At 40.2% G+C, this 27301-nt stretch overlaps 1 protein-coding gene across 5 annotated transcripts in view; it reads right to left on the bottom strand.

Annotated features, from left to right (window-relative positions):
• HIVEP2 (HIVEP zinc finger 2) overlaps positions 1-27301 on the bottom strand; it is a 151699-nt gene that overhangs the window by 17702 nt on the left and 106696 nt on the right. For all 5 annotated transcript variants that reach the window (XM_085299267.1, XM_085299268.1, XM_085299270.1 and 2 more), the window contains 2 exons: positions 7309-7353; positions 464-6095 (listed from right to left, as the gene is read on the bottom strand). In XM_085299267.1, the coding sequence (XP_085155393.1) occupies positions 464-5890 (5427 nt within the window). In that variant the 5' untranslated portion in view covers positions 5891-6095; positions 7309-7353. The remainder of the gene's footprint in view (positions 1-463; positions 6096-7308; positions 7354-27301) is intronic.

Below are 27301 nucleotides of genomic sequence, written 5' to 3'. Positions count from 1 at the left end.
CATTTATTGCCATTACATAATTTTCCCTGGCCCCATTATCTAATGCTGAATCAGTGAAGAAGATTCAGTATGTAAAAGACATTAAAGGGCTCTGAAGATCCTTGCCAATTTCAACTTAATCTTTATTTAGGAATCCCATGGATGTTTGTGTATACTACTTGAACGAGGACACAGCAAAACAAAGGACAAAATAAAAGGAGATAATGTATCAGGYTTTCACACATATGAAATGAGGACTTTAAAAGCCTCATTTTGGACAACTGATTCTGAAAATGGAGAGGTAGAAAGAATAGAAATATCAAAGTTTGCAAAGGGGTAAACTGAGGCTCAAAATTTGTCACCAGAAGATGTCAATGTCTGATTTCCCAATTGAGCTTTTTAAAAAAATCATTAGCTTCTGTTTCAAAACATTTTTTCAATGAAAAATACATTAATTTTATTATATTTGAAACCTCTTATTTACCTGAGCAAATTGCTTCCATGCACTTGAGGATGTCAGTTTACCAGTTCCAGGTCTGTGCATAGCAGCCAGAGTGTAGATTTCTGTGGTGTTTTTTTGCTTGGACCTTAAAAGTGCTAAAGTGGTCTTTGTACTTAGCCCAGATGGGTTTGGGTTACATGAACTAATACACCATGAAGCATAAACAGACGATTTGAGGGTTGGTTGTTGAATGTAATTGGGTTTTGTATAATTTAAGAAACACCAGCTCACAGTAGTAGTAGTGCGCAGGCTTGGGAACTGAAGGATCTGCTGAAAATCTGCTACATCAGTTAGGAGAATAGTTGAGCCTGTGACTTTCCCACTTGTATTGGATGTCATCTGGACTAACATCCCAAGAGGCAATTTTTGATGTTTCAGCTGGTCTTCTGTCTGAATTTCTCCTGCTGGCAATGAAGACCTTTGTGGACTCATGCTCATATCTGAGGCTGTTTCATCTACATCCAATTCCTCTGGTGAGTCTCTTCCTTCAGAAGGGCCACTGGACTTTTGCCCCGGTGATGTGGAATCAAAACTAGAAAGCTTCTCCCTGCTCAGTGGAAAAGCATCAGCTGTTGGCATGCTGACAGGTGGGAAATCTTGAGATGATGAGGACGACAGTGGTGAAGAGGATGACAAGGATGGCAAACTTTCCTTTGGCTCAGTAGCACAGCTCTGTCGTACTAGTTGAGGCTTTTGCACTCTTGGAAAATCTTTCTTTATATCTGAATTAGTTAACTCAACTGCACTTAGTTCTTCAACTATCTGCCCATACATTTTTTCCTCTTTGACTCGTTTCTGCTGCTTGGTTTCCATGAAGAGCTCCAAGCTGCTAGCAGGTGAAAGCATTCGTTTGCTCCCTCCCAAGGTAGAAGCTGTGTCAGAACTGGAAGTCAAACACAAGGGAATTGAGGGTTCCAGTCCAAGCGGTAGCGTCTGCGGCACTTTCCACAATGGATATTTTTCTAGTCCTCCATGCTGACCTAACATCTGGGCTATGTTAAATCCAATTCCTTGCATGGTTGCATTTGTTGCTAATGTTCTTTGAGAAACAGTCTCATCAACTTTACAAATTACAATTGCAGGACTGTTGCTCTGTCCAAGGATCTGGGAAATGCTTGTGTACATGACACTACCATAAGATGGCACATGGGTTTGGATCCTGACGGGAACAACTGTTCCTGGCAAAGACTGTATGGATCCATCACTTGCGGAATCAAAACCTGTCTGAAGATGCTGCTCAGAGGAGGTATCTGTTGGTTTAATGCTATGGTCTGGCTGGTACTTAGCAAGAGTATTTTTTGAATACTGTCCAGATGTTCCTGAGTAATGCTGGTATGCTTGCTCTTTCAYTTGCACATAATCATCTGGTTTCTTTCCAATATGCTCTGGAGCATGGTCCAGGTGGTAACTTGGAGGAACGTCTGTTTGGAAAGGTTGTTTGACATAAGATTTCTGCAGCTGCTGTACAAAATGATGCTGGAAGTGTCTCTGTAGAGGTTCTGAACATGACTGCCACAAGACAGGCTGCTGAGATGGTGGTAAGTGAACCATGCAGACAGTTGGATATGGGAATTGAAATAAGGTGTTATGTATAGGGGGAAATGGGACTTTTTCCTGATGTGCAAAGAGCTGTGGCTGCTCTGATGGATGTTTGTTAGGAATATAAGGTGCCTGTTGGATTAAAGGTGTCCTTAACATTTCCTGACTGTCTGCAAGAAGAGCCTGTTGCTGGGCAAGGTGGGATGAGCTACTACTAAGTTGAGTACAAGAACCAACAACCAGTTTTCCAGAATCATCTACCGGAACAGGCTGAAGTACAGAGGAAGGGGAGTGATGCCAGGCAACCTGGGAGGACCGAAGCCCAGCCTGTACATGTTCCATCTGCTCCTGCTTAATACTTTGTTCTGCACTCTGGTCAGTCTGGGAAATCTCTGGAAAACCACTAAAGGAAGCCTGGCGAACCAAGAAGCATTTCTTCCTTTCTCGTGATGGAGACAGTGCAGTAGTAGGTGTCCCAGCTGAAGAGGCGTGAGACAGGTTCCCATAATCAAAGGATTTACTTCGAATCTCTGGGATTTCAGCAGCATGAGGACAGGGCATCTGTTCAGATGAGCAGCGTCTCATTTCCCTCTGATGGTGGTGTCCAGGGACAGAAAGTGAGTAAGCACCAGCTGGAACAGTTAAAAACTCAGATTGTTTTCCAAACTCATCTTGTTTGGAAGGTGTGATGAACTTTAGATTTTCTTCTCTTTCAAAGGACATTGAAAAACTTGAGCTGTGGGACAGATTACTTTCTTGGCTAGGGCTGCGAGAGAGGCTTGTACCTGTGGACTCAAAGCTGGATTCTCCGGAGGAGTGTTCCATGTCAGCAAGTCGTAAGCGCTTCTTTTTGGGTGGCAGCTTTTCAGCTGGGAGTTGAGAAAGAGTTTCACTTCTCTGGGGCCACTGGAATTCTTCAGTGGGTCTCTCCTGCTCTTTACTCTGCATTTCTTTATCTTTCTCAGGCTTATCTGGCTCCTCTGTGACACGAATTTCAGGTACCTGTATGTTGTGCTGGCGAACCAGCCTGGGCTGCATATGATACGGCTGAGGTTGCTGGGATGGAGATGGTTTACTAATGTTGTCAGCATTTTCGGCTTGCGGAGCTCGGTCTGGGCTCATTGGGGACTCACAAATCTCACTCTCGCATGTTTCAGATGGTGAATAGATCTTATCCTGCTGGCATGCAATATGTTCTGTAGATTCAGATCTTTCAAATGAGTTTGGCCTGCTCAATGAATTTGTATGCTGAATGACAGAGATGACATTTCCAGGGGGCTTTCTAGTCAGTGATTCTGCATTCTTTTCTTGCTCTGCAGTTAAGGATGAATCTTCTAGAGAAGCTGCAGGGCTGCCAGACTGCAAGCAGGGCCTGCATATCTCAAAACGCTCTGCATGGCAATGGGCAGCATTGTCCAAGCCTTGAAGTGCGAATCCGCTTCTTGGCACATCCTGAACTTGGGATTTGGGATCAAAGTCCAAAGGCTGACTTCCTCCAGTGGTGCTGGTCATACTGCTGCAAAGCATGGGACTGTCCTCCTCATCTCCAACACTCTTCTCTTTCCTGCGCTTTCTGTTTTCAAAAGTTGTTCCGTATAAGGATGGCATTGCCTGTGACTGTCCGAGAGGATCAACAAAGTACTCTCCTCCCTTGTTTATTCCACCGAGGGATGGTGAGTCCCTGTAGTTCTGCTTCTGAGCTTCAAATTCGTCCCATTTTCTGTAGTGCTTTCCACCAGCATCATAGTCATAAAAGGTCTTGTCTCCTGCTTTCTTCTCTTTTAAGGATGGTCCTTTGTCACCTGCTGCTTGTCTGCTGGAAGAAACAATAATATTTTTCCCTAGTCTTCCATGATAGTCTGAATCTGAGTGTCCCTCCTGCACAGAGGGCAGTTCAAAAGCAGCCTGTCTTCTCAGCATCCGTTGGTGGGACATTCCCACTGTCCCAGGGTAAAATACATCATCTGAGCCAGTCATCTTCTCATCAAATGAATGGCTTCCTCTCAGGGATGGGGGAATATTTAAGTTGTTTGCAGAAGAGGTTGGCATGGAGTTACTTCTAATAAGAGGAGAAGAATCAACCGGGGGCTCTAGAAGGACAGGCACATCACCCTGTTGACTTGCTGGGTAAAGGCTGGATTCACTTTTGATGGATGATGTGGTAGTTTGGGATTGTCTGGATTCTGTATTGCTGCCTGTATAAACTTGTGGAGATTTAATAGTGCTCAAATTACTGGGGTCAATGAGTTCTTCTTTATTTGGAGCCAGCTGAGAATTACGTTCCTCAAATATCTTCATATCTAATCTGGTATTTAAAAGAGATAGTGGCTCTGCTTTGCCCTTTCTATCCATTAAACTGTGTTCCTGATTAGTTGTGGCCACTGTTAGTGCTGTCCTTTGATTAATTCTATAGAACTTCCCAAAGATGATTTCTTCATAAGACTTTGCATTAGTATTTGGAGGGCTTATTTGCTGCTCAGCACTTTCTGAGCGGGAAAAGTAACCAGAATCAGTGCTTCCTTTACTGTGTGGGCTCAAAAGGTTTAACGACTGCTCAGAATCTTGCCCCTTTTTCTCTGACAGTCTTAGTGCAAGTCGCTGTTTAACTGTATGAGAGTCATCAGACTTAGTACTTAGGGATGGGTTTTGCAACATGTCGGAGCCAATATATGGTGAAGTCTCACTGGGTAACTGAATTCCACTTTTAGGGATAATCAAAATGGGTACTTTCATTGGCCCTACCAAGGGTTCTTCCATGGAGGAGTGAAAACTGCTCCTGGTAGCAATGTCCAAGGGAAACTGTGGAACAGGGCTCAGTTTGTCAGTCCCTTCCACTAGGAGTGAAGTCTCCTCATCAGTGTCTGTGCTCTGTTCCCCATCCGAATGTATTTCAGCTTCCACATCAATGTAACTGGCATCTAGGTCCAATTTAGAGACTGCAGACTCTGTGAAAGGTACCAATCCTGCTTTAATTGCATGGGCATGTGACTTCCTGTGCTTGTAAAGGTTGCTCTTTGTCTTGAAAGAGAAACCACAAGGAACACAAGGATATGGTCGCTCCCCAGTATGAGACCTAATATGCTTTTTAAGTACACTAGGTTTGGCACAAGCCCGATTACAGTAAGGACAAATATACTTGCCAGGCTTTTTGGGTTTGTGCTCTTTTTTGTGAGCATCTTCTGATTGTTCTAAAGATTTCTGTGAGTATTGGCTGTATGCAGGGTTCAAACCTGAAATCTTCTTCCTAGAGAAACCTCCACTATGGCTATGCATATGAAAAGGAAATAAGTCCTCTGAGGCAACTGATTGCAAGTGGCTAGGAAACTGCCATGGGGGACCTTCCAAGCTCTGGTGTGGCTTTATGTTGTGCAAGAAGCCTTGTGGCAATGAATGCTGTGGGAAAGAAAGTGAATGTTGACATGAGTAAGGACTTGGACGATGCTGTGGGTATTGCTTCTCCGTGACTTGCTGTGCAACTTCATTTGATGATACCAGTTTCCCAGAACTAAAAAGTTGTGCTGATCCTGTGTTTCCAATTTGCTCGTGATCTATTTGTGGTTGCCTCTGTACTTCTTGATTGCCRAAAGTGCTCATCTTAATAACAGCTGAATGTTCTTGCCTCCATCTACTTGGTACTTTAGCAGTTTCTCCAGACCTTGAGGTAGCTTTTTGCCCTATAGCTGTGTCCCCAGAGTCCATTTTGTTATACAAGGTTTTAAGTGCTAGTTCACTTGAAAGCTGTGCAGACACATGGAGTGTGTCCAAAGCTGTGCTTTTTAAAGTTTTGTTGCTCCCATTTTTCCAGAGCTGTTGCAAGTCCACAGACTTCTCTTTCTCTTTGGAACTTTCCACGCAGTAGTCTATAGGCATTAGATTTGTGTCTGTACATTAACGTGATTATTACACAGTTCTGTTCATGGCAGGAACTTTCCTAAACAGTTTATTATACATTTGCAAAGACTTATTAGAGCTTTYGAACATTTTTCATTGTTATCTGAGATGCAGAATGACCTAGAGATAACTGTGATCTACTAGAGCAAAGTCCTTTTCATCTCTTCCATGGTGACACAGTTATCTGTAAGGAAAAAAACAAAAACAAAGAACCCCCCAAACCAGTTAATACAGCTCTGTGACATAACATCAATGCAGTCAGTTGCACTTTTATTAAGCTTTTTATTAAAAAAAATATTGAAGGACCTCACTAAAGGTAACTACATTTCACAAAGCCCATTTTGGGAAGAGATACAGATTGGCTTCAGAGACTACGTAAAAGTACTACTACTCAGTAAAAGAACTAAGAATAGACAAGCAGCATCTACACTTTCCAAAATGAACAGTAATTTTGTAAGGCCTCCTAAGGCCAGTTTGACGATGCTTGATTCTCAGAAAGTCCACCACCTATATTCAAAGATCGTTTCAGCAAATCACTGCTGAAAATAGAGTCCCAACAATGTGGGTAGGAGTTACCTTATCCAGTATTACATACCTACTGTTCAGACCTCYACCCTTGTCACATGGGCTTCTTCTAAAGTCAGAGAAGATTGATCATTASTTCCAGAGGAGAAATCTTTCCATGTCATGATGGGTGCTTGAGATATATGGGATGTCTGTGCAGGTGGTTCTCCACTCTGGAGATACCTATTTCTCATTGTTGGCTAGGCAGAAATCCTAGATGACTACTTTTTTGATGGTGAAGGTCAGGAACTTTTTACCTTAGAGCATCGTACTGGTTTTACAAGAAAATGGGGATCACCCTTTTAAATTATTTTTAAATAGAAAAAAAAAAATCCCTGACATTAGAAAAGCATTCTGAATGCAATTACTATCGGTACCTTTTCACACTTCTATCTTCCAATCACTATATTAAATTTTTGTCAAAATGCTTCACAACAGTTACTACACATCATAGAAATGAGCAATAACTGTATTTATGTGAATTAAGCATTTTAGATTTTAAAGTGTGTTGAAACATTTCTAACCAGCTCACAGCACTTTATAACCTTAAGTGCAATACGTTTTCACAATTCTACGTGTAAAGAGGAAAGGCTCAAAGGTATGCTTTTCACAGAGAAGTATGGTATTTGAATAATAGATGAAACAGAATTTTAAGGACAGACAGGATTTTACAACAGCAAGGAAAAACAGTAAAAAAGTAGTATTAGAGATATTGGAATGTTCTACATTCTTACAGTGGAAAGGCTAAATTGTGTTTGAAGAAACATTAGCAAAGTGTAGATGAACACAAAGAGAATACGAATATATTCCTTTTTTCAGTATAAAACAGTTACCTGTATCTTCTAGACATCTAATAGGCATGACTATCTTCAAATTTCCTGTAAAAAAAAAATAGTCATAAGAACATCTTGATATCAAGAACTGATGTCAAAGAGAAAGAGTTATTTTTTACAGCAGAGGCCAAAAAATTTCATATATCCATCCACTGGAAAAATCTCATGTTGTGTCTTAAGAGGTCAGAGTAATCACATTTTGAAGAATACAAGTATGCATCTTCTTAAAGTTCTTAGTTTTCTAGTGTACAGACAGATAACTGCAAGTCTAAACAAACGCAGTCCTGCCATCCTGAATCTGTAAGACAGCTGCCCAATGTCTCTCATTGTTCCTACACCATTCCTAAACCTGGATTATCCCTGAATCCTGTCGGCAAATCCCCTTTCAATACCTCTCTCCAGCTAATAGTTTTAGGCCTTTCAGGCCTCTTATTAAAGGTTTTAGGAACCAGAATGAAATCCTGGCCAGAATGTCACCACAATAATATGTAGTGAAAAGCAAATAAGCTTCCAAATCAGTAAACGCTAGTGGGACACTGAGGAGGAATACATGCCTGGCTTCTCACATAAGAAGCCTACAGGTCAAATACATATTTAAAAGACTTCTATACCCGCACTATTATTCAGAGCCATAATTTGCCACCTGTTTGACCATCATCAGATTGCAGCTTACTCTTTGCATTACAGAAAAGATGAGCACAAAGAACACATCTGAATAAGAGAGACTAAACAGGTACCTAAAAATTATCTCACTGGCAAAAAAAACGTTTCTCCCATAAAAGAGGGATTCTCCCTGGTACATCCTATCTTTAAAACAAGATTGTTTTTTCTTTTCATTAAAAAGGACACTTGTTCAATTGTGGTAATAAATATTGATTTATGTCTTTTCTTAGGAACGTTTATATAGGAGAAAGTCTAGATCACTCCCATTTCTTTTTAAAAAAAGATTTTTAGAAACACCTAAATGATCAGCTTCAGATTATGGGGTATGGGTTATCACAATAACACTCAAATAGCAACTCCTAAAAACACTTATGTCTTCTCCACTGAATAAAATCACTGGCTGATAGAAACACTTGTAAAAACACTTAAAAGAGGAAAATGTACTAAAAATTGAAAAATAAAATTAATCCTTTATGATCATTTATCAATATATGTGACAAACCTTTAATTAATAATGCTTTCAGAAAACCAATGGACATCAAAAAAGCCTCATGACTTAACTGAAGCAGAATCACTGTGCCACCTGTTATCAACTATTTATTTAACAGTACAAATAAAATATCAGCAATGTTACAGCAATGTTAGGACTGTAATAGCTCATGGAGTATTGATTTAGTCAGATATGGATAACACTTTTTTAAAATTGTAACTAGAGAGAATTCCCACATAGTAAAAATAACAGTAAGCTATCAAATAGAAAAAAAAAGGAATATTTTAGGTTATAATGTCATTGAGCTTTGATTTGTCAATGGATTTCTAAATAATTCTCCTTTCAGAGTCTCTAAAAGGAAGAAAACCCAAGCAATCCAAGTAGACCTTTTCTTAAATTTTCCTGATTTGTTTTCTCAAACAAAATGTATTGCTACAAAAGTAAAAAGAAATGAAAGCATCATCATGAGTGATGTACAATATATCAGAATCAGTTACTATGGAGCAGATGCGCAGTTCTTTATTAGGAAGTGGAAGGTGACTGGTAAACCACTTTTGGCAGTTGAGCTAAACTGAATCTCAGGTCATTAGTGACGCTAATACACAAGCACAGAAGTATAGGAAAATGCACAGCTTTAGAAACAGAAAGTGGGACAGGAGAGAATGTTCCCAAATGAGAGAGCATAAAGTTATTAGCCTTCTGCAAAGAAACATTTTTCTCTTTATTAGGCAAAATTAGAAGGAGGAACTTCTAGAAATGTGAGTATCCCTTCCATGTTCATTCTACAGAGAACATCTCTAGGGAAGAAATTTGCCARTCATAGAAATGTGACTGCAATAGTTTTATTTGAACAAAAGAGGATACTACTATATACTTTCTACAGTTTTCAGCTCTGGACTGAGATCTCTGTGTTACAGAGTTCAAGTCTTTCCATGGTCCTGCTATTTTCAGAACATTCTATATAAGTTTTCAACCTACACTATGAAATAAGTATAGACTAACTACAGGGATTATTGATGGCTTAACTTCGGTCAACGTCATTCTCTTGGGGAAAATAAATCCCTTTCCTGAATCAACATAATTCTTTCTGGTTTGGTTTGAATTGCCATCCATCCTATGTCAAAGATGGCTTTAATACTTTAATATTATTTGATTTTTTTWWAAAAAAAAAGTCTTAAGTATTACTGACCTAACTGGAGAAATCTAATGCTCTGAAAAGCTAGTTTAATTCTGTCTGGTTTTATTTTCATTCAAGTCTTCATTTCATCTTCCTGCATTCATAGGCTAATTTAAGCCAAGAGACTTCCACTTTTCAACTGAATCATATTTCTCCTTTAGAAAACACTGTAAATATACTTTTCAATGTTGCTCTTCATCAAAAATATATTCCTCAATAGACAGAAACTACCTATATTTCAAGTACTACATATTTCAAACTAAGGAACAGATGATAAAAATGCACATTTTCTTCCAAATGTTTGGCATAGGTCTGCTTCCTTAGAGTGATTGAGATGAGCCCACCTACAATGATCAGAAACTGCACAGCAAGTTAAACTGAGCACATCATTTGACATCAGCTGCCCAGTCCTCCCTGGAAGCAGACCAAGCCAGGTTTCCCTGTAGGAATGTCGATCCGTCGCCAGATCCTCCAACCACACTAACTGCACTATCTTCTTATTTCAAACCAGTACATTTTACTTCTGTGAAAACTTTGAACATGAGAAGATTACTTGGAAGCTCGGAGCTGTATTTATGTCAGATGCACCTACTGAATCAAGACTTTAAAAACTTTCTAGACAGGAGCATTATTCTGTCACTCGTTTTCCTAAGGTGCCTTCATGAGCTGCAAGCAAGAAACATGTATCTGGTTGACTACAGAGCTCTAAGATTCTTCCTTCCCTCCTCCTTTTTTTCAGACCACTAAAATGGTTACACTCCACAGCTTTAAAATAAAATTTGGCAAAAAACAATTTTTACTACTTCTCATTTTGTAGCTCATATTACAGCTCTTGTAAGTGATCAGATTTGAAGCTTATGTCTTCCAGGCTAAATCTTGAGTGCACCATGCAGAATAAATATTGACTCTAGAGTAAGGACTAAAGGTCAGAACCAGTCCTGTTTTAAATCTTTTCTGTTCAGCTTTGCCAGCACAAAGCTGGGCAAAAACCACAGTAACTGGCCCCTGGAGAATTCTTATTCTATAGGGCAATGGTTAGTACAGACGAGCTGTAGTGGTTCCTATAAAATCCTTACATCRACGCACAGACCTCTGCCAAGATCCTTATTAGACAAGTCTAGTTTATGTCTGGGATAAGCCCAGCAGCCAATGAACCTTAGAAGAGAAAGAGGCCACCTCTGAGCTCTGCCCCACCTGCAACTGAGAATAAATTTGAGTTCCAGACTCAGCTTTTCAGGAAGAAAGATAGCATACCTTCGGCTTATGATGTCCCACATTTTCCTCTGCCCTGCTAATGATATTCCCAAAAGGAACTGTTTACATGACAGTTCAGGAAAAGACTAAGAGCCAACAGGAATAGACACCCTAATAAACATGGACTTGCAGCTTTTCCTGCTTAGGCAAAGCAAAGTTGAGCTAAGTCTGTAGAAGAGCCCTCAACTGGCAGTAAGTGCACATCTCCGAACTGAAGGATATAACTGGCATGAAGATAGATAAGAGACTGTGCATCCTTCTACACAAGGTTACACATTCAGTCAAGGGCTGAGGATGCTTGTGTGCTGAGATAAAAAGACAAAAGAGATTCAGTCTCTGGGTGTACAGTTTGGGCATTTTACACAAATGCAAGAAAAGACAACCAACTGCAAGCTTTTCTATGCTACTTGATACCACCCTCGATAACCCCATCTGGAGGCAAACTCCTTTTCTTCAGTCTTTGACTTGCATTTGCTAAGAAGATAATGGAGAAGAAACACTTCTCAGCTTTCCTATTTTTGTAAAGAGGTTTTCCATTCTTGACCAGAGAGATTGTCTTCCTATTTCCAACAGTCTTGGGTTAGGGGTCCTTCTGACTAGTTTTGTAGTCAGCTTTCTACCTGTCTACTTGAACACCTCTAGGAATGACCACAAATTCCTGTGTAAGCACTGGCTCTTGACAAAGTCTTGAACTACTGGAGAGTGTAAAGATGCCTGGGCCTTTGCTACAGTTCTGCAGGAATTGTGACCAATTCTTTTCCACACGCAAATCTAGAAAAAGTAGCTTTTTTAAACCAAGTTAGTAGCTTTTTAAACTCCCTCTTTCTGTATTGTAATTTGAAGACACTACTTCATATTTGAAGACACAACTGCAATTTGTTCATTTAATTCCAGCCCAGATGTTCTACCTGCCATCTGGATTTCAGTGTTTTATTGAATGTATTGCCATTCTCCAAAATTAGCCAGTGAATTACTGCTTTGAAAATACACGGAAAGGTTTAGAATATCAGACATGTTTTTAAATTTGGACAGCTGAACTAACCATTTATTTGATAAAAATGTCCTTTAAAAGTACGTGCAAATACAAAAGGAAATACTGTTCTGCAAGTATATATAATACACTGTGAATTTACTATTAAATTATCAAACAAACTGTACTAAACTTATTTGAGGAGAAACTATGGGCAGAATCTTTGCTCTTTTCGAAACTGGGCGAATACATGTGTTCACATGCTCCTTGCCTTCTCTGAACGCATTCCTACCAATCTCTCCTTGCCAAAGATTAGGCATGCTGATGCAGCAAGCTGGGAAACCTATGGAGACCTTACGGAAAATCCAGGTATGAAACAGGAATCTCGCGTTTGACTGCAGGGAGCTTTGAACAGATATGAAGTTTGATTTAAATTGACTGAACGGAGACAGATTATTTCAACAGCAAGTCAAGGCAAGAGTCAGATTCTGCCCTAAATTATTCTGGTAGAAAGCTGAAGCAAAGAGTGGTAAATCCAGGGATGTAATTCCAGACCTATATCTCACAGTAACAAACAGAATCAGATCTTACTTAGCCTTAGGCTCTTACATCTTACACACTAAATATTTGAGGTTAACTATTACGACCTGGAAATAAACTAATCCAACACCTCTAGGATGTCTACAGAGAAAAATCTATCCTATACACCAATAAATTTTCAATAATATAACCGTATTAGTCACAAAACATAGATGCTTTTCTTTAAGAGATGCTGGCTTGCATCAGAAATGCTTAGAGCACATCTGCAGCAAAACACTCAATTTTTGCTAAGTATCTCAAATACAATTTTAAATTGCCACTCTTTACAGAAGAATCACCCCCCCAAACAACTTAAAATTCAAGCTGAGCATATTTTAAGAAGCCATACAAGAAGCCCACAGCAAAAATGCTTTAACATTGACCTTTTTGCTGTAATGACAGGTATTGCTCACTTAAAGTACATCACTATTTCCTGTTTCAGTATCATACATAATGTACACATTACTACCGGATGGAAAAAATGTATAAAAAAAGCTTTTGCATTGCCAAAGTCCAACTGAACACAGACTTATTTCCACAGGATGAATATATTAAAAAAAAAAAAGAAGAGAGAGAGAGAGAGAGAGAGAAAGCTACACAGGAGCCAAATTCATTCTGAACACTTCCTTTATTGGTAAAAGTTCCCAAACTAACCACAGTTCTTCTCCTTGAACCGAACAAATAAGCACTACCAAAGAGATGCCAAAACAGCCGACAGTACAATCTTGTCAGTCAATTAACAGCTAAGTGATCTCCCTGATTCCACTGCTTTTAAAAGAGCAGGTAAATATTTTGTTTCTGCTTGCCTAACCTCGCTGTGCGGGGCGCCGCGTAACAGCTTGTCTGAGGTGCTTAAACCTGTCAGATAAAGCGGTACCCAGCTGCACTGGCTGACCATCTTCCAACGCGCACGTACGGCATCTATCGCTGCACAAAGGCATGGGACGGGGGTTATGCAGATATGAAACCGAACAGGAGAACTACATAAACTGCACATAGTCTGCTCACACCGCTACGTATTTCCCTGGAGAACAACTTAAAAAAACGAAAACAGTGGATAAAATATCAACATTTCCCACACGGACCTTAGAATGTGATGGGAGAACCGTGGCAGGACTGACAGACTGCAACTCTAGTGTCATTAAAAATTGTGAAGAAAGGAAAAATGCAGTCATTTTGCTCTTTTTTTTCTGTTTACTTTTAAAACATAGTATGCAGTGATGGACAAGTGCGAGAGTAGCCCCCATGCAGGGAACAGTCAGAAACACACACACACTGCTTAGGTCCTGCTTAAACATTACTTTGATGGCTAATGTGAGGTTTATATGATGCTTCATCTCACTGGTGTAAATCTGCACAAGAATGAATTTCACTCAAGGGTGAAGTAAGTAGTAAGTAAACTACGTTTACCAAATGCACTGTAACAACGTATGTATAACAGTATCAGAATGGGTGCTGAGGTACAAATGGGCTCTTAACTCCTGGGCTGCTCTCTTAATCAGCAGAAACTCAACCCTATCTCATTTTCTCCTAAATCAAGGTAATTAAACAATAAGGGTATCATTCCAAAATGGAAAAGCATGAAATAGTTTTTGATTACAATTTGTAGGATTGTTTTTTTTCCACATCTGCAATATAAAAAAGAAATGCAGCCATAGGCCCTGCTGTTAGCCCCATACTACTCTCATGTGAAGGAAATGGCATTACGTAGATCTGAAAGGCTAAATACCTAAAATTTCCAAAAAGCAAAGGCTCAAATACTAACAAATGATGCCATGTGGCACTACATTGTGTTTCAGATCACAATGAAGTTTTTGCACTTTCAATAGCAGTTAAAAGAAGAGATTAAAGAAGTTCTCCTTACTTCAACCCAAAGAAATGTGCTAATTAGAAAGGGAAATTTCACACGTTATAAAGTACACATGAACTAAGTCATGAATGTAACAGTGACTGTGAAAGAAAAATGTATGCAAACAGCCAAATGCCAGCCAGTGTGCACAAGGTCATTTCTAAATATATAAAACACTAAATACAATAAAAAGGGTAAAAATAGTGTCATTATAGCATTTAAACTGTCACATTTATTAGCTGTAACAATTTTTCTACTTGAAATTACATGTAAGTTCTAAAATTTTTCATTTTTACACAAAAAATGTAATCTTGGACAGTAGTTGGGGAAGAAAAAATGTATTCTGGTAAGTGTTTGATAAGGTACTATAAAGAATTTCCCTAAGTTTTCCCAGGAATAGTCTCAAAATGTATATAAAAGATAGCATCATTTTTTTAGGGATAAAATAATTGTTATTCTGTTGCCAAATGAAAATCTTAGACAAAACTTAGGTAAAGTACTAACATTTTCATTTTAGAGGAAAAATATTGCTGTATTTTCTGGGAAGTGAGGCTTTTTCAGTTAAAAGTTATGCAATATCAATTATGCAACCACAGCATAATTTGAAAACAGCTATGCTTCCTTTCATACTATGTGTCAGAAGAAGCAACTTCTGTTTCATATGAAAATATCACTGTCATTTGGATACTTTCTTGAATGAGCAAATGCCCTGACTTTGAATTTACCTGTATGTGTCTGGGGCAGAAACACTTACTCAGTAAGAATTACACATGAACCCATTTACAGAACCTGACCTTGCATTTGCTTTTTATTCAAACCAATTATTGTACAATCTTAATATAAAACCTGTTATTGCTTACAAAACTCCATGGTCACCACATGTCAAACCAAAAATAGATGTACCCTAAACACCCAAAGTATTCCTACCAGTTTTTCCATTTTTTGCATCAAAAGCAAAACGAGCCTTTGTGGAAGTTGTATTTCAGTCAATTCTGAATCCTTTGTTAAAGTTYAGCTGAGATCAGCTGTGGAGCCCCAAATTCTATTCATCACATGGATGTCCTGACAGTGACAGCCAAAAGGTTTGGTTTTGACTGGTGACTTAATACAGGCATTTTGCTGTAGAAAATCTAAGGCACCTAGACTGCCTAAAGACTATGCTGAGAGTGGTCATATAAGATACATTAGTTAGATTGCACATTTAATGATGCTGCTTAGTTAATAGCTGTTAGGATCCTTAAGAAAATAATAAATAATAACTGCTCAGCAGTTAAAAATAGTAAGGGCTTTTTAAAATTCCTCTGGCAATATTTTATAATACTTCTCCTTCTCTTATTGTATGAAGTATCAGAAGTCTGTATGCACAATATCCAGTTGCATCTGAACACCTCATTAAAAAATGAGTAAAATATACATATACATTCTGCTATGCATACAGTTATACATAATATCTCATTCTTTGCAGTTAGATTTATTTCTACAGAACATAAACCAACTCTTTTTACTGACCAGAGCTCCACTTCCCTGAGCAAATACTGTTAAGAAGATGAAGTTCTACCAAAAATGTTTACATCTACAAGTAAAACCTCCATTATTCCCCAGGTCTGCACTGACATTTGAGAGACAATCCAAGCTGCAGCTCAGTTACAGGTTCTCAATCAGAGCAACACAATAAGAAATAAAATTTTTCTTGGGAAAAAACCTGTTCAGGTTTTATAAGGGCTTTATATCAGACAAGATTAGACAAGTGTGCAGCATTGCATGGTATTCTTAGTACAAACAGCACCTTACTGTTTTATGTAAGTATCCTTCATCACACTGACTTTTGAAACTACTCCAAGGAAAACTACAAGAGAGAAATACTATTTTGTACTTAATAATTGGTTTAACTGGACTCCAAATCTCTCCTACCCAGGAAAAATATAAGTAAGGGCAGCAAAAATCTTAGTTTCAGCTGCCAGGTGAGAACTCAGCAGCATACGGATTTAAAGAGGGAACTTTCAGGGCTGATGGACTATCCAAAGAGAAAGCAACTACTCCTCCGGTCTAGAAACCTCCAGTCAAAACTCCTTCAGTGTTCTCCTTTCCCTGCATCGCTCATGGCTCATTCCACCAAATTTAGCTATTCTCCATTGCCACATGGAGAAGTGAAATCAGCTAAAGACCTGGCCCAAAAGCCAGATCTGGGTGCTTATGGTACAGCAACCACACTTGCCTATTACAGACAAAAGAAAGCATCATCAACACCGCCTTTGTGGACAGGGAAACTAAGACACAGGGCATATGCACAAGTGTGTAGGGCATCACGATTGTAAATCTACACACAGATTAATTACTTAGTTAACGTTCCTTGGGAGAGCTCTTAACAATTTGAAAAACTTGCAAATAAAAAATACACTGGTTATTTTTATTAGACTGAACTGYAATGTTTTAGCAGTCAAACTGCCTAAAACAATTAATCCATTTGCCAGTTCAGGTGAACTCTTCTCCTTACTCCTTTCTTCCTACCCCACTCGCAGTACTTGAGGACACCCTGTTCACTTGGAGATGGTGAATCATTACAAGCCGGCAGGCCCACTCGGTTCCTCAAAAGACACAAAAGGTGTAAAAATAGCTCATACTAATGAAGCAAGTACAGCGTCAGCAGCCAGATGAGCGTGGGTGATCAGATAAGGGTCTGTTGTTGCAAAGGGCAAATTATTAAGAGTATGCTTCTCTCCCTCCTTCTCTCGTTCTCTCGTTCTCTCTTTTTTTTTTGCTAAGCTTTGTTCTTCCTTCACCAAAATCAGCCCTCTGCAACACATGATAAATGACACCTGACAAGACTGACTCCCCCCGTAATTGCAAGTTTCGTACAGGCTGAGGAAGCGGTGCCTCGCTGGGAGCAGAGGGTACAGTAGAGGTGTCACTGAAAAAAAATAAATAAAGGCGGGCAAAAATAAAGCCTAAAAATAGCCAGGACTACCCACTGAGTATGACTCCTTGGGTATATTTAGCCAGGCTAACACCAACTTTACTTGTCTACAACACAATCTTACCTTTATGCAAAACAGTTTCCTGTTTCTAAATATAACTTGAGAACATAAGGGGGGAAAATTCAGATCTCGAAACTGTCCTGTTTTCACTCAGATCACACTAAATGTGAAAAGACAATGCAGAACTTGCACGTGGGTTTTGCACTCTGACRTCTCCCAATACATAGCCAAGTGTCTGCTATGAAGACATCCTAACGCAGTCAATYGGACTAGGAAATAGATTCAGAAGCAAGAATACTTTTAAACATTTGAGACTGTTTGAAATTATTTCTTTTTTGCTTCCTTCTGGCAGAGGGTCACTGCACATCGCTGCATGGTCCTGCCACTAGCAAACGCATGCTACAGTCTCCACAGGGGAGCTCAAATCCTGGTCCTTCAGCAGCAAAGCCAAGGTGTCCCTGACTGCAGAAGTCATGCAGCGCGGAGGGTAGCATTTCATGGGACTCGGGATCTGGCAGCACCACTGCCTTATGCGATGACTGTTCTCCACATCAGCCCGAGCTGCACCGTTTCCCCCACTACTGCTGAGCAACCTTCAGCACCGCCAATGCATTTGTGGGGCCCCACTGTAAACCGGAGCACTGGAACGATCCAGGAATAAAAATTAGCTTTTAAAAGGAAGGGCGGGAGGAGATTTATTTATTTATTTATTTATTTATTTATTTTTTATGCGGAGCATTTCAGTGATCAGGTTTACAAGCCAGTGCACCACACCAGCACACAGAGCTGCGCCAGCGCGCTTCTCAGGGGACCAGAAACGAAGGCCTGGGAGTGGAAGGACTTCACGTGCCACCTTCGCTGCCTAAGCTGGCATTGCCCTTGAGAGAGAAGGCTGTGCCCTGCTAAAACGAAATACGCACGCCTACACACCAACRGAAAGCAGTCGCACTTTTATAGCCCTGTTTTGCAAGTCTCATCTACTCTAAGGCCAGTTTACACCACTTTACCAGCACAAAGGGGCTTTAGAAGGGCATAAATATAAATTACACTCATTTAAGGTACTCCTATGCTGTCGAGGCAGCGTAACATGGCATGAGTATTAATGACCACCTGCCCAAGCGGTGCAGTTTATTACCCTATGACCAATATTCAGAAGCACTTCTAACTCTTATAYTTGAATTTCTGACTCCTGAAGACCTGTGCTCCCAGGAATGAATTAATATACCTCCRAACTGCAGGTACAGCACTTCACGCCCATACCTGTTCGGCATGGGGGTGGAGATGAGAGCACCCGGGGGTGGAGATTGGAGCTCACACATTGCTACCAGCAACACATGGCTGCTGCCAGCCGCTCGCCCGGTGCCCAGGAGCAGGAGGGCTTGCTGCAACCCACGGCCACACTGCCCGCTGCCGGTGGACCTGCCTGGCATGCTCACGGGGCCGTCCTGACAAATACCCCGAGCCCGCTGCTCACCCCACCTTCCTGCCACAGGACCCACAAAACTTTCACGTGTTCAATTGCAATCGAATTCGCCACAGCCAGGCAGTGCCCGTGTTCAGCAACCTCGCTTTCCAGGGCATCTCCACCCTGCTGAACCATGTGAGTTTTGCTACCATGYAGCTAAGGAGAAGTTAAGGACAGCCGTGAGAATTCTCTGAAGAATTCCTGCAATTGCTTAAAGTACATATTTGCTGCAATATTACCACTGGAAGCGATACACGTGCCAGGTTTCTGTTATTCCATATGAGCTGTGCAAGGAAATGATCTTTTCCACAATTATGGGTTTTCTCTTTAATAGTGTGACTCCTTTGGCTGACGCTTACATGAGGATTTTGTTTCATTATTATGCAGCCTTCCTGTGTGGCTCCAAATACCTCACATCAGTCATTCGGGAGCTGGGGTTAAACAAAAATGCACAGGTTTATACCAGACCTTTCCTCTCATTTGTAACAGGAAAAAAGGCCCAGTAGAAAACATTGCCAACCTCACATGCAAAATTCAATGAAAATGATCGTTGTGGCATTACATTTGTATTTTGTCCTTGCTTTAAATTTTTAAAAACTGTAATTGAAGTTAATAAGATTATATTTTTAATATTAAGTCCAACAGAAAATTGAGAGCTTTTTCTTTTCTTGATATTCTATGATTAATTCCATGGATAAGACCACTCGTCGTTCATCATCATCTTTTTTTTTTTCTTTTCATCCTTTGCCTTAGCAGTAAATTTAATAGTCACTGATTTTTTGCCAAAATAGATAAACATTGCAACGCAAGGCAGATCAGCTGATGCTGTTATTCTTCAGACAATTTAATTTTAATCTGAAATTGCGAGCAAATGTTATTAGAGGAAGCATGAATGTAAAAAATAATTATTAGTATGTTTAAATACTGAAGACCATACTCTGGCAGTACATTTATAAAAAGCGAATAAGAGACAGGACCAYATACGCAAAACCAGTGTGGGGCCCTTAAGTTATAATGCTAAAAGCATAGTGATCAGAACCTGATCCTACCCCTCAACTGAGATTTGGAGCAAATATTTTGTTTAAATAATAGCAATATATTTGCAATCTCTCTAAAGCTTTACCTGTTTGAAGCCCAAGAAGCAAAAAAAAATGTATGAAGGAGAAAATGACACCAAAAATAGCAGGAATGGATATTAGAAAAATGTAGAATGACTTAGGCTGCACACGCAAAGGCTGAGGAGCACATCTACACCCATGGAGGGTGGCTCCAGGGCTCCAATATCCATCCCAGGGCCCCTTGTTGGCTGACTGGGGATGGCGCTATGGGGGATATGAGCGTGGTGCTGCCTTCCCAGCTATCATGCCTGGGATCTGAGACATTGTGTATCTGTCTCTAAATAGAAGGTGTCCTCCACAGGGAGCCCCCAGCACTGCAGATGGGTTACCAGTGGGACAGCAGTTCCCTGCCTGCAAGGGTGAAGGCTGGGCCCTGCACAACCACCCCAGAGAAAGTGGCAGACTTTGGATATTCAGGTCCCACTGTAACCTCTGCTACACCTGTACAGCACTTTGACCTCAAGGCTTTCAGTTCCCCCACAAGAGATAGTTTTAATGGGGTACAAATTCAATTTAAAACCAAGAAATTGCCTAACTTGAAAATAACTGGTGGAAAAGAAATGCTGAATTTTCCATCAGATCAGTTCTCCGGTCCATTTGCCGTACACCTGCACAAGCACAAGTCAGCACACAAGTGAGGCAATGGGAACAAGTAGGCACGGGTTAGGAAAGAAAGAGGGGACTGGACTGCAACTTTTGACAGCAGCCAGGGCTTAARCTGAATTAATGGGACTGTGTAACCAAATCCAGTGGAGTCCTAATGAAAGCCACCTGCTGCCTTAAAACCAGGGCTCGTGGCTAATTTTCTTCTTGCCTTCTGGGCTGCCCAAAGCACCAGGAGTGTGGTACAGATACCACTCATATCAGCTTCCAGTTTATGAAACTGTTTGGGGATAACACACAACACTCGGTCAAAATACAGCCAGGGACATAATAAGCAGAAGGAAAAGCAAACAAAGTGGTATTTTCTCTTTTTTGGTAAGCTCCTCCTGCAGGCTTCCTTCGTCAGCTGACGTTTAAACAAGGGGTGCTGGAAAGTTATTTTCTCTGAGAGTAAGTCAGCCCCTAACTTTCACCTACCCGAGCACGAGGTGCGGGTGGGGTAGCAGACCGGACACAATCACTGCTTGAGCCTCAGGTCTGACAGCTGTTCAATGATGGCAATTTCAACAAAACAAAAGTTTAYGCTGAACGCCAGCATAAATGATTTCATACATGGAGTAGGTGCACGTCWCTGAGGGCAAATGAAGGCAGCTGGCGCAACTGTCTCCAGTGAAGGACAGCAGGCGAGGCTGCAACTGGAGCCATCAGGAGGCAGTAGGAAGATACGATGCTAAGTAATAAGGGGCTCCTCTACCTTACATCTTCCCACATCCTGCCGCAGGTCCCTTTTCCTGCCACAGTCTTTTCCCTCCCACCCTGTATGGTGTCACTTTCACCAGCTCACACTCCCCTCCCACTTACCAACGGGTAACGCACACCAGGATTTATGTCACCTCTCCAATCTGGCTCAGGCTCTCTGGGGTACAAGCACTAGATGCAGTCTACAAAAGGTRAGGATTAATGTTTTATTGGCAATTACAGGAAGAAAGCAGCTTGGCTCCCAATGCAATTTTTTTTTCCTTTTAAAGCCCTGGAGGATGTGGGAAGCACATTGCCACAGGCCRAGCTTGTCCTTGCATGGACAGGTGTCCTCACTACTTGGTGAAAGGGCAGGTCCAGTTGGGTGTCTTGTATTATTAATGTTCTGCTTTTCATCTGTTCATCACATATCCTAGTCTCAGTCCCTGTTTTCTCCAGCTTGTATAATTCACTAATACCTATGCAGATCTTGCTGTACCCAGGAAAGCTTAAGTGCCTGGAAATCTGGCTAAGAAAATGGGTTGGTTTCCTTTCTCAGACCTGAGTAAGGGGTGTAATGGCTGAGAAGTTAAACAGATCAATTTGAGTAGGATCCTCAAGTTAAAAGATGAGAAATATATCTGCCCTGCCTGCAGTAATAATTACAATGTATTATTAACAAAACTCAGGTTTCATCATTAACTTGAGTCGGATTTCAAGAGCTGATCTCATCCTAATCATCCTCCAAATTGCATTCAGCATTACCCTCTTCACTCAGAGCTGAGCCAGTATCAGAAAGGAAGGCTGCTGGTAACTATTACACTGAAAGCAGCACAGGTAAAAATAAGCTATAAATACCACGATCAAAAAGGTGCAAAAAATTACAGACACATTTTAAGCTTGCCTGGACCTAGGGCAATCTCAYTGTTCAGATTTGATCGTGCTGGAAAAACAAAGCCTATTATTTCAAAAGCAGTAGAGAGAAAAAAGGCTCGCTATGTGTGCTGCATAACAGCACAGCTGACTTGATCCTGGATATATAAAGGATTGATTCCTCTCCCCTGAAAGGTGTCAGTAAAGTCATGGCTCCTCTGCTGGATCTTAAAACATGAGAAAAGCCACCTACATGTTTGCTATAATGAAGTAGCCAACTGTCTCAGTCATGACCCAAGCACTGTAACAATAGATCCTTGTTTGATTTTATTCCTCTACCAAGCACATCATCAGAGCAACCAAAATCTTCAAAAGCATTTTCTCAGTCTCTAAGTGTGAGGTGAAAATGCCATTTTAAATTTGGATTAGTGAGATCTGCTTGAGTAAAATAACCCCAATCACTTGGATGCAACTGTGTAATAAACACCACTTGTATACCAGGGAGCTTAATTGCTTTGCTAGCACCAACAAAGAGCTGCTGGGTTGTTAGCRCAAGCTAAAGGAGTTGCAGGTTGTATCTTCACAAGCTGGGAGTATTTGATTGCAAGATTGCTATGGATGTTTGATCCAAAATTCAGCCTCTGATTTCTGATCTGCAAAACTTAAAAGCAAAGAAGTCATCAGCCTGATATTTTTCTTCACAGCTTTCTTCGCAACAGGCTGAGTCACGTTTCAGGATAAGAATTTATTTTTCTCCTTGATCTGTTCAAGGATGCCAAGCAGCTGATTTTAAGATAGGACCTGGACTTGTATATTCTATATAAACCTGCTTAGTAAAAACAGTAGCAAGAAGAGAACTGATGTGAACTGAATAGGTCTGTTTCAAATGACATCTGGAAGACGCAATCCTGCAGCCTGATTGCACCATGACTTTGTAAGAAAGTGCAAAGGGCAGAAGAGGGCCAGGAAAAGGCCAACAGAGGGAAGACCACGGCAAGGTCAAGTGCRGCCATGGTTCCTGCCGGGCTTCTCAAACCACGTCTGGAAGGGAGGGGAACAGGCAGGTCGCAGAGGAAGTAGGTTCTTCCTGTCAAACTGGGAAAGATTTGCTGAATCACAGTGCCAGGGACTGTTGCAGTGCTTCTCGCAGAGATGCCCCAGCACTCCCTTTGCCAGTTCCACCAGCTTCCAGGGCAGAGGCTGGCACTTCTTCTGGCCTGCTGTGCACCCTGGTCTCCTGCACATGGGATGGTCTTCCTTTCCCCTTCTTCTCTTATCGTACAATTTGGATAAAATATCACCTTGCTTTACATTTAAAAAATGTGTACATCTCCGTACATCTCTGTACATCTTTAGACTGAAGAAATTCTGAATGRAAAACATGAATCTGATCTCATGCACATATCTGCCTCAGTAAGCCTATGAAGCTTATTCCCTTAAACTCCACATATGAATACATCTGCATATGTGCTCAGATATATCTCCAGAAAGAGTCTCCTTTGCCTGAATGTTTGCCAATAAATGTTTGGTAGTCAGAGGGACACCACACTAGTCAAGTGTACCTAGGTGTCTTCTAGTTGTCAAAGAAAAGGTTATTTACACCAATACACACAAGACATTTCTTCGGCAGCTCATAAAATGCAATAGACATTCAAAAACCAGATCTTTCCACTGACATGAAAAGTTAAAGATGCAAGGAAGAGTAACAGGTTCTTTTTTTTTTTTTTCTTTTTTCTTTTTATGGAATCATCTTGCGGGAAAGTTAATAGAAACATTCCACCAGTGAAATGGAGAGTGGATGAAGCTAGTATAACACAACCCCTCAAGATAGAGGAAATCTCCACATGCAATACTCTCAGGAAAACCCTCTCAAATACAGTGCTGCCAAATTCTCTGAGGGTTAGAGGAAGTCAGTTTGTTACACGGCCAGGCCCATGCTTTACTTTTCACTGAAGACTCTCATCAGTACTTGAAACCAAAACCTACTTTTCTGACAGGTCATGAATTAAATAACTACAGCTGRTTTCCAGGATCTCTTTTCTCCTGCTAGCAATTTGACATAAAAATAATAAAATTACTAAAACTGTAAATTATTTTTAGGTTCTGTTTAAATTTTAGAGCTGCCATAGCATATTTCACCTCAAGCATTAAAAGAGCACATCTAAAACTACAGGTCCCTGTTGTTAAAACGCTGCTAGTTACAGGAATTTATCTATGTTACACCCTCAGCTTTGTTTCTACTGCTAGAACAGCCAGGTAATAGCAGCATTGAGAAACAATAAAGAAAAAAGGAGCACAAATATAAATGGGGTAGCATTGTTCAGGGATACTCTAAGCCTCATTAGTCTTGATCCACCCATGAGCAGGTCTGGATTTCTAGCAAATGAAACAGTGAGCACATGGCTACACTACAGAAAGTTTGTTTCCATCTCATAAAGGGTCTGTATTGCCTGAAAATCAAGATCACAGCTGAAATTCCCACCATTTCAATACCTTCTCTTTCATCCTTGGCTTTCTTTTTTCTCTCTCTACAATGAACTGAGCTGGTCTAAGACTCTTTTTCTTTGATTTGCAGCAGAAGTAGATACAGAAGGAACTGTGGACAAGAACTGAGGACATCTAACCCACAAGAGATTCAGCCTCTGTCCTCCCTGAGAAATGGATACCTTGGAGTTTGAGTGAACTTGGTATCCTAGTTTTAACTGGAGAGAAGGTGAAATCAGATGAACCTACCTCTTGCTTTAAAACTACTCTTTCCTCTGTATCCCTCTGTTTTGCAGAAAAATGTTCTTCTCCCTGTTGATGACCATTATGCAGGCACAGGATCCAAGCTCTTTTCCACCATGTCCTCAACATCTGCACRTTGTCTACCTTTCTATTGACAGCTTCCAATAAAAGCTTCCTTTAATAGAGTTGTCCTGACTCACAGGTGTTGGGGGAGGGAAGCTGACCTTGTGCAGCATCAAGAGTCTCTGACGCATTTTGGGAGCCTGTGGTTTCAGGTCTGACAGAATTCAGTCTTGTTTTTCACTAAGCTTGAAAACTTCAACTTCCAAAATACTACCCTATAGCTCCGTGGCAGTTTGAGGCTCGATTTTTTTTCAGCTGGTCAACTTAGCAATATTTAGGACTTTAGTCGTGCCCTTAGTGAAGCAGCAATGCCCAAAAGCAGGCGAGAGTTTCTCAGGAACACAGTCACCCCGGCTCCTGGCTAACTCCTCCTCTCGTCCGCCCACTCCCAGTTTCAGACACTTTGCATTCCAAAACTAGAAGTGTCTATGCAACATAAGGTCACAGTATTGCACAAGCACTCGGCTCCTTCTAAGAGCTACCGCGTCTTCAAAAGTACGTCAAGTATAACAGCAAGAGAGTTGTTTACAGTGAATTTCTATCTGAGTGGGAGTATTTTCTCCAAGACTCTTATAACAAGGACATGAAGTGTATGACTCTTCCCTACATTGGGTAAAACTCTTACCAAGACAGCATTTATTTAGTATTTCCACATCAGCATTCCTTCCCCTTTAAGCTGTCTTTTTAAAAATTGAGAATTAATTCTTATACTTCCCYTCAGTATTTCTGTGTTGGATAATAATAGGACATACTAAACGGAACAAATTTTGCTCATCTTAAATTTAGAACTACTGAGGCTGTTTGCAGTTCTTGCAGTGCAACTGTGAAATACAACTGATTGGTACCGATATGGGTTATATGAATTTTATTTTTTTTTAAAAAAAGGTCTAAATAATTTTTATGATTACTCTTTCAYTTGGTCTTTAAATTCTAACTGATAAATGGAAACTCCAGTTTCAATTGTAACTGAAGGAAACTTTACCTTTCATTATAACAAAMTGGAAGGAAGAAACACTTTATTTTTTCTTCCCAAAGGACAGTGCATAGGTGGAAATGGGTGCTGACACATCATGTTATCTTTGATGCTGTGTTCAGTTTTTCGCCTACAACTAAATCTTTGCTGTTACCATGGAAAGCATATTTGTCTTTCCTTTGAATGCACATAAGTTATATTGGTATTCTCTAAAGACAATTTCTGATGTATTTAAATAAAGGATAAATGACCAGTCCGTACGTGAGATCCATTAGTTTCTTTCATATGCTTTTATGAGAGAGAACTTGAGATAAAAGAAGCCTTTTTTTATCTACAAATCAATATTGATGGAAGTTAAGGAGAGTTACATTTGCTCTTTAATACTATTCTAAACAAAATTTTAAATGGGCTCCTTTTCAACAGTAAAGAAAAAAATTACTGTGCAATACATTTTTAAATCTGTTTTCTGTTTCATGTGCTACCATACAATGGGAAAGGAGTGCAGACAAGAAAGCATAAAGTTATCTTTATATGTATCTTCAACAGAATGTGATACTTCATTTTTGAAAGAGAGCATCTGCTTTTCCACACATAAGTACTGTTTTTTGAAGGACACTACTGCTTTGTTAGCTCCTACTTGCAAAATCTATATCCCTTAAAATAGCCATTCAATTGAAAAAGTGCTCCAAATTTTTCTCATTTTCTCTACCCACCTATTGATATGAAATCCTTACAATTCCAACATATTTGCTGTAAAAAAAAATATAGGCACTAGTCAATAAAATTTCACATTGACAATAGTTTGCCAAATGCGTTAGAGGACTGAAAACCTTTCTGAAGCTTCTTTAGTCCCACTGCTAATTGATCTATTCTGGAGAGATTCCCGGACTTCAGATTTTATCCTTCCTTCTAAGGACAGAGTRAAAACCACGACACTTGATTTTGAGGACTGTACTAAAAATAATGGTGGAAAAGGCTTATGGGTGTCAGGGTAATTCACTCCCAAAGCTGCCTGATGAGCATATTCTCCCCCAGATAAACTTACCTCCTCTCTTCGGGTTTTCTCAAGCCCCACTCTACCACTCCACACTACCAACCTATTTGCATCACTGAATGTATTGTGAAAAATAACCATCAGTTCCACAGGCAGGGGTTGCAAAGAGTCTAGATCATGCTGAGATGCCTTGTAGAGACATTTACCAACTATGCATGCAAGCAAATAAAGGGTTTAGTGGTAATTAAAAGGGATTGGCCTATCAGACCTACTGTTTTTCCCCACTTGGCTTCCCCACAGAATTATACAGAATAATTTAGGACAAATATTGATCTATTACACTTTCTACAGTGCTATTCAACCTTCTAAAGGCTCCTAGAAGAAATCCAAATATAAAAATCTCAATGAATTACTACTATACA

The sequence above is a fragment of the Rhea americana genome, unplaced genomic scaffold (genome assembly GCF_003343005.1).
Source record: "Rhea americana isolate MKP2758 unplaced genomic scaffold, rheAme1 scaffold_149, whole genome shotgun sequence".
In the NCBI taxonomy this organism is placed as follows: Eukaryota; Metazoa; Chordata; class Aves; order Rheiformes; family Rheidae; genus Rhea; species Rhea americana.
Note: the sequence above shows the minus strand (reverse complement) of the source record. Positions and strands in the feature narration are given on the sequence as shown.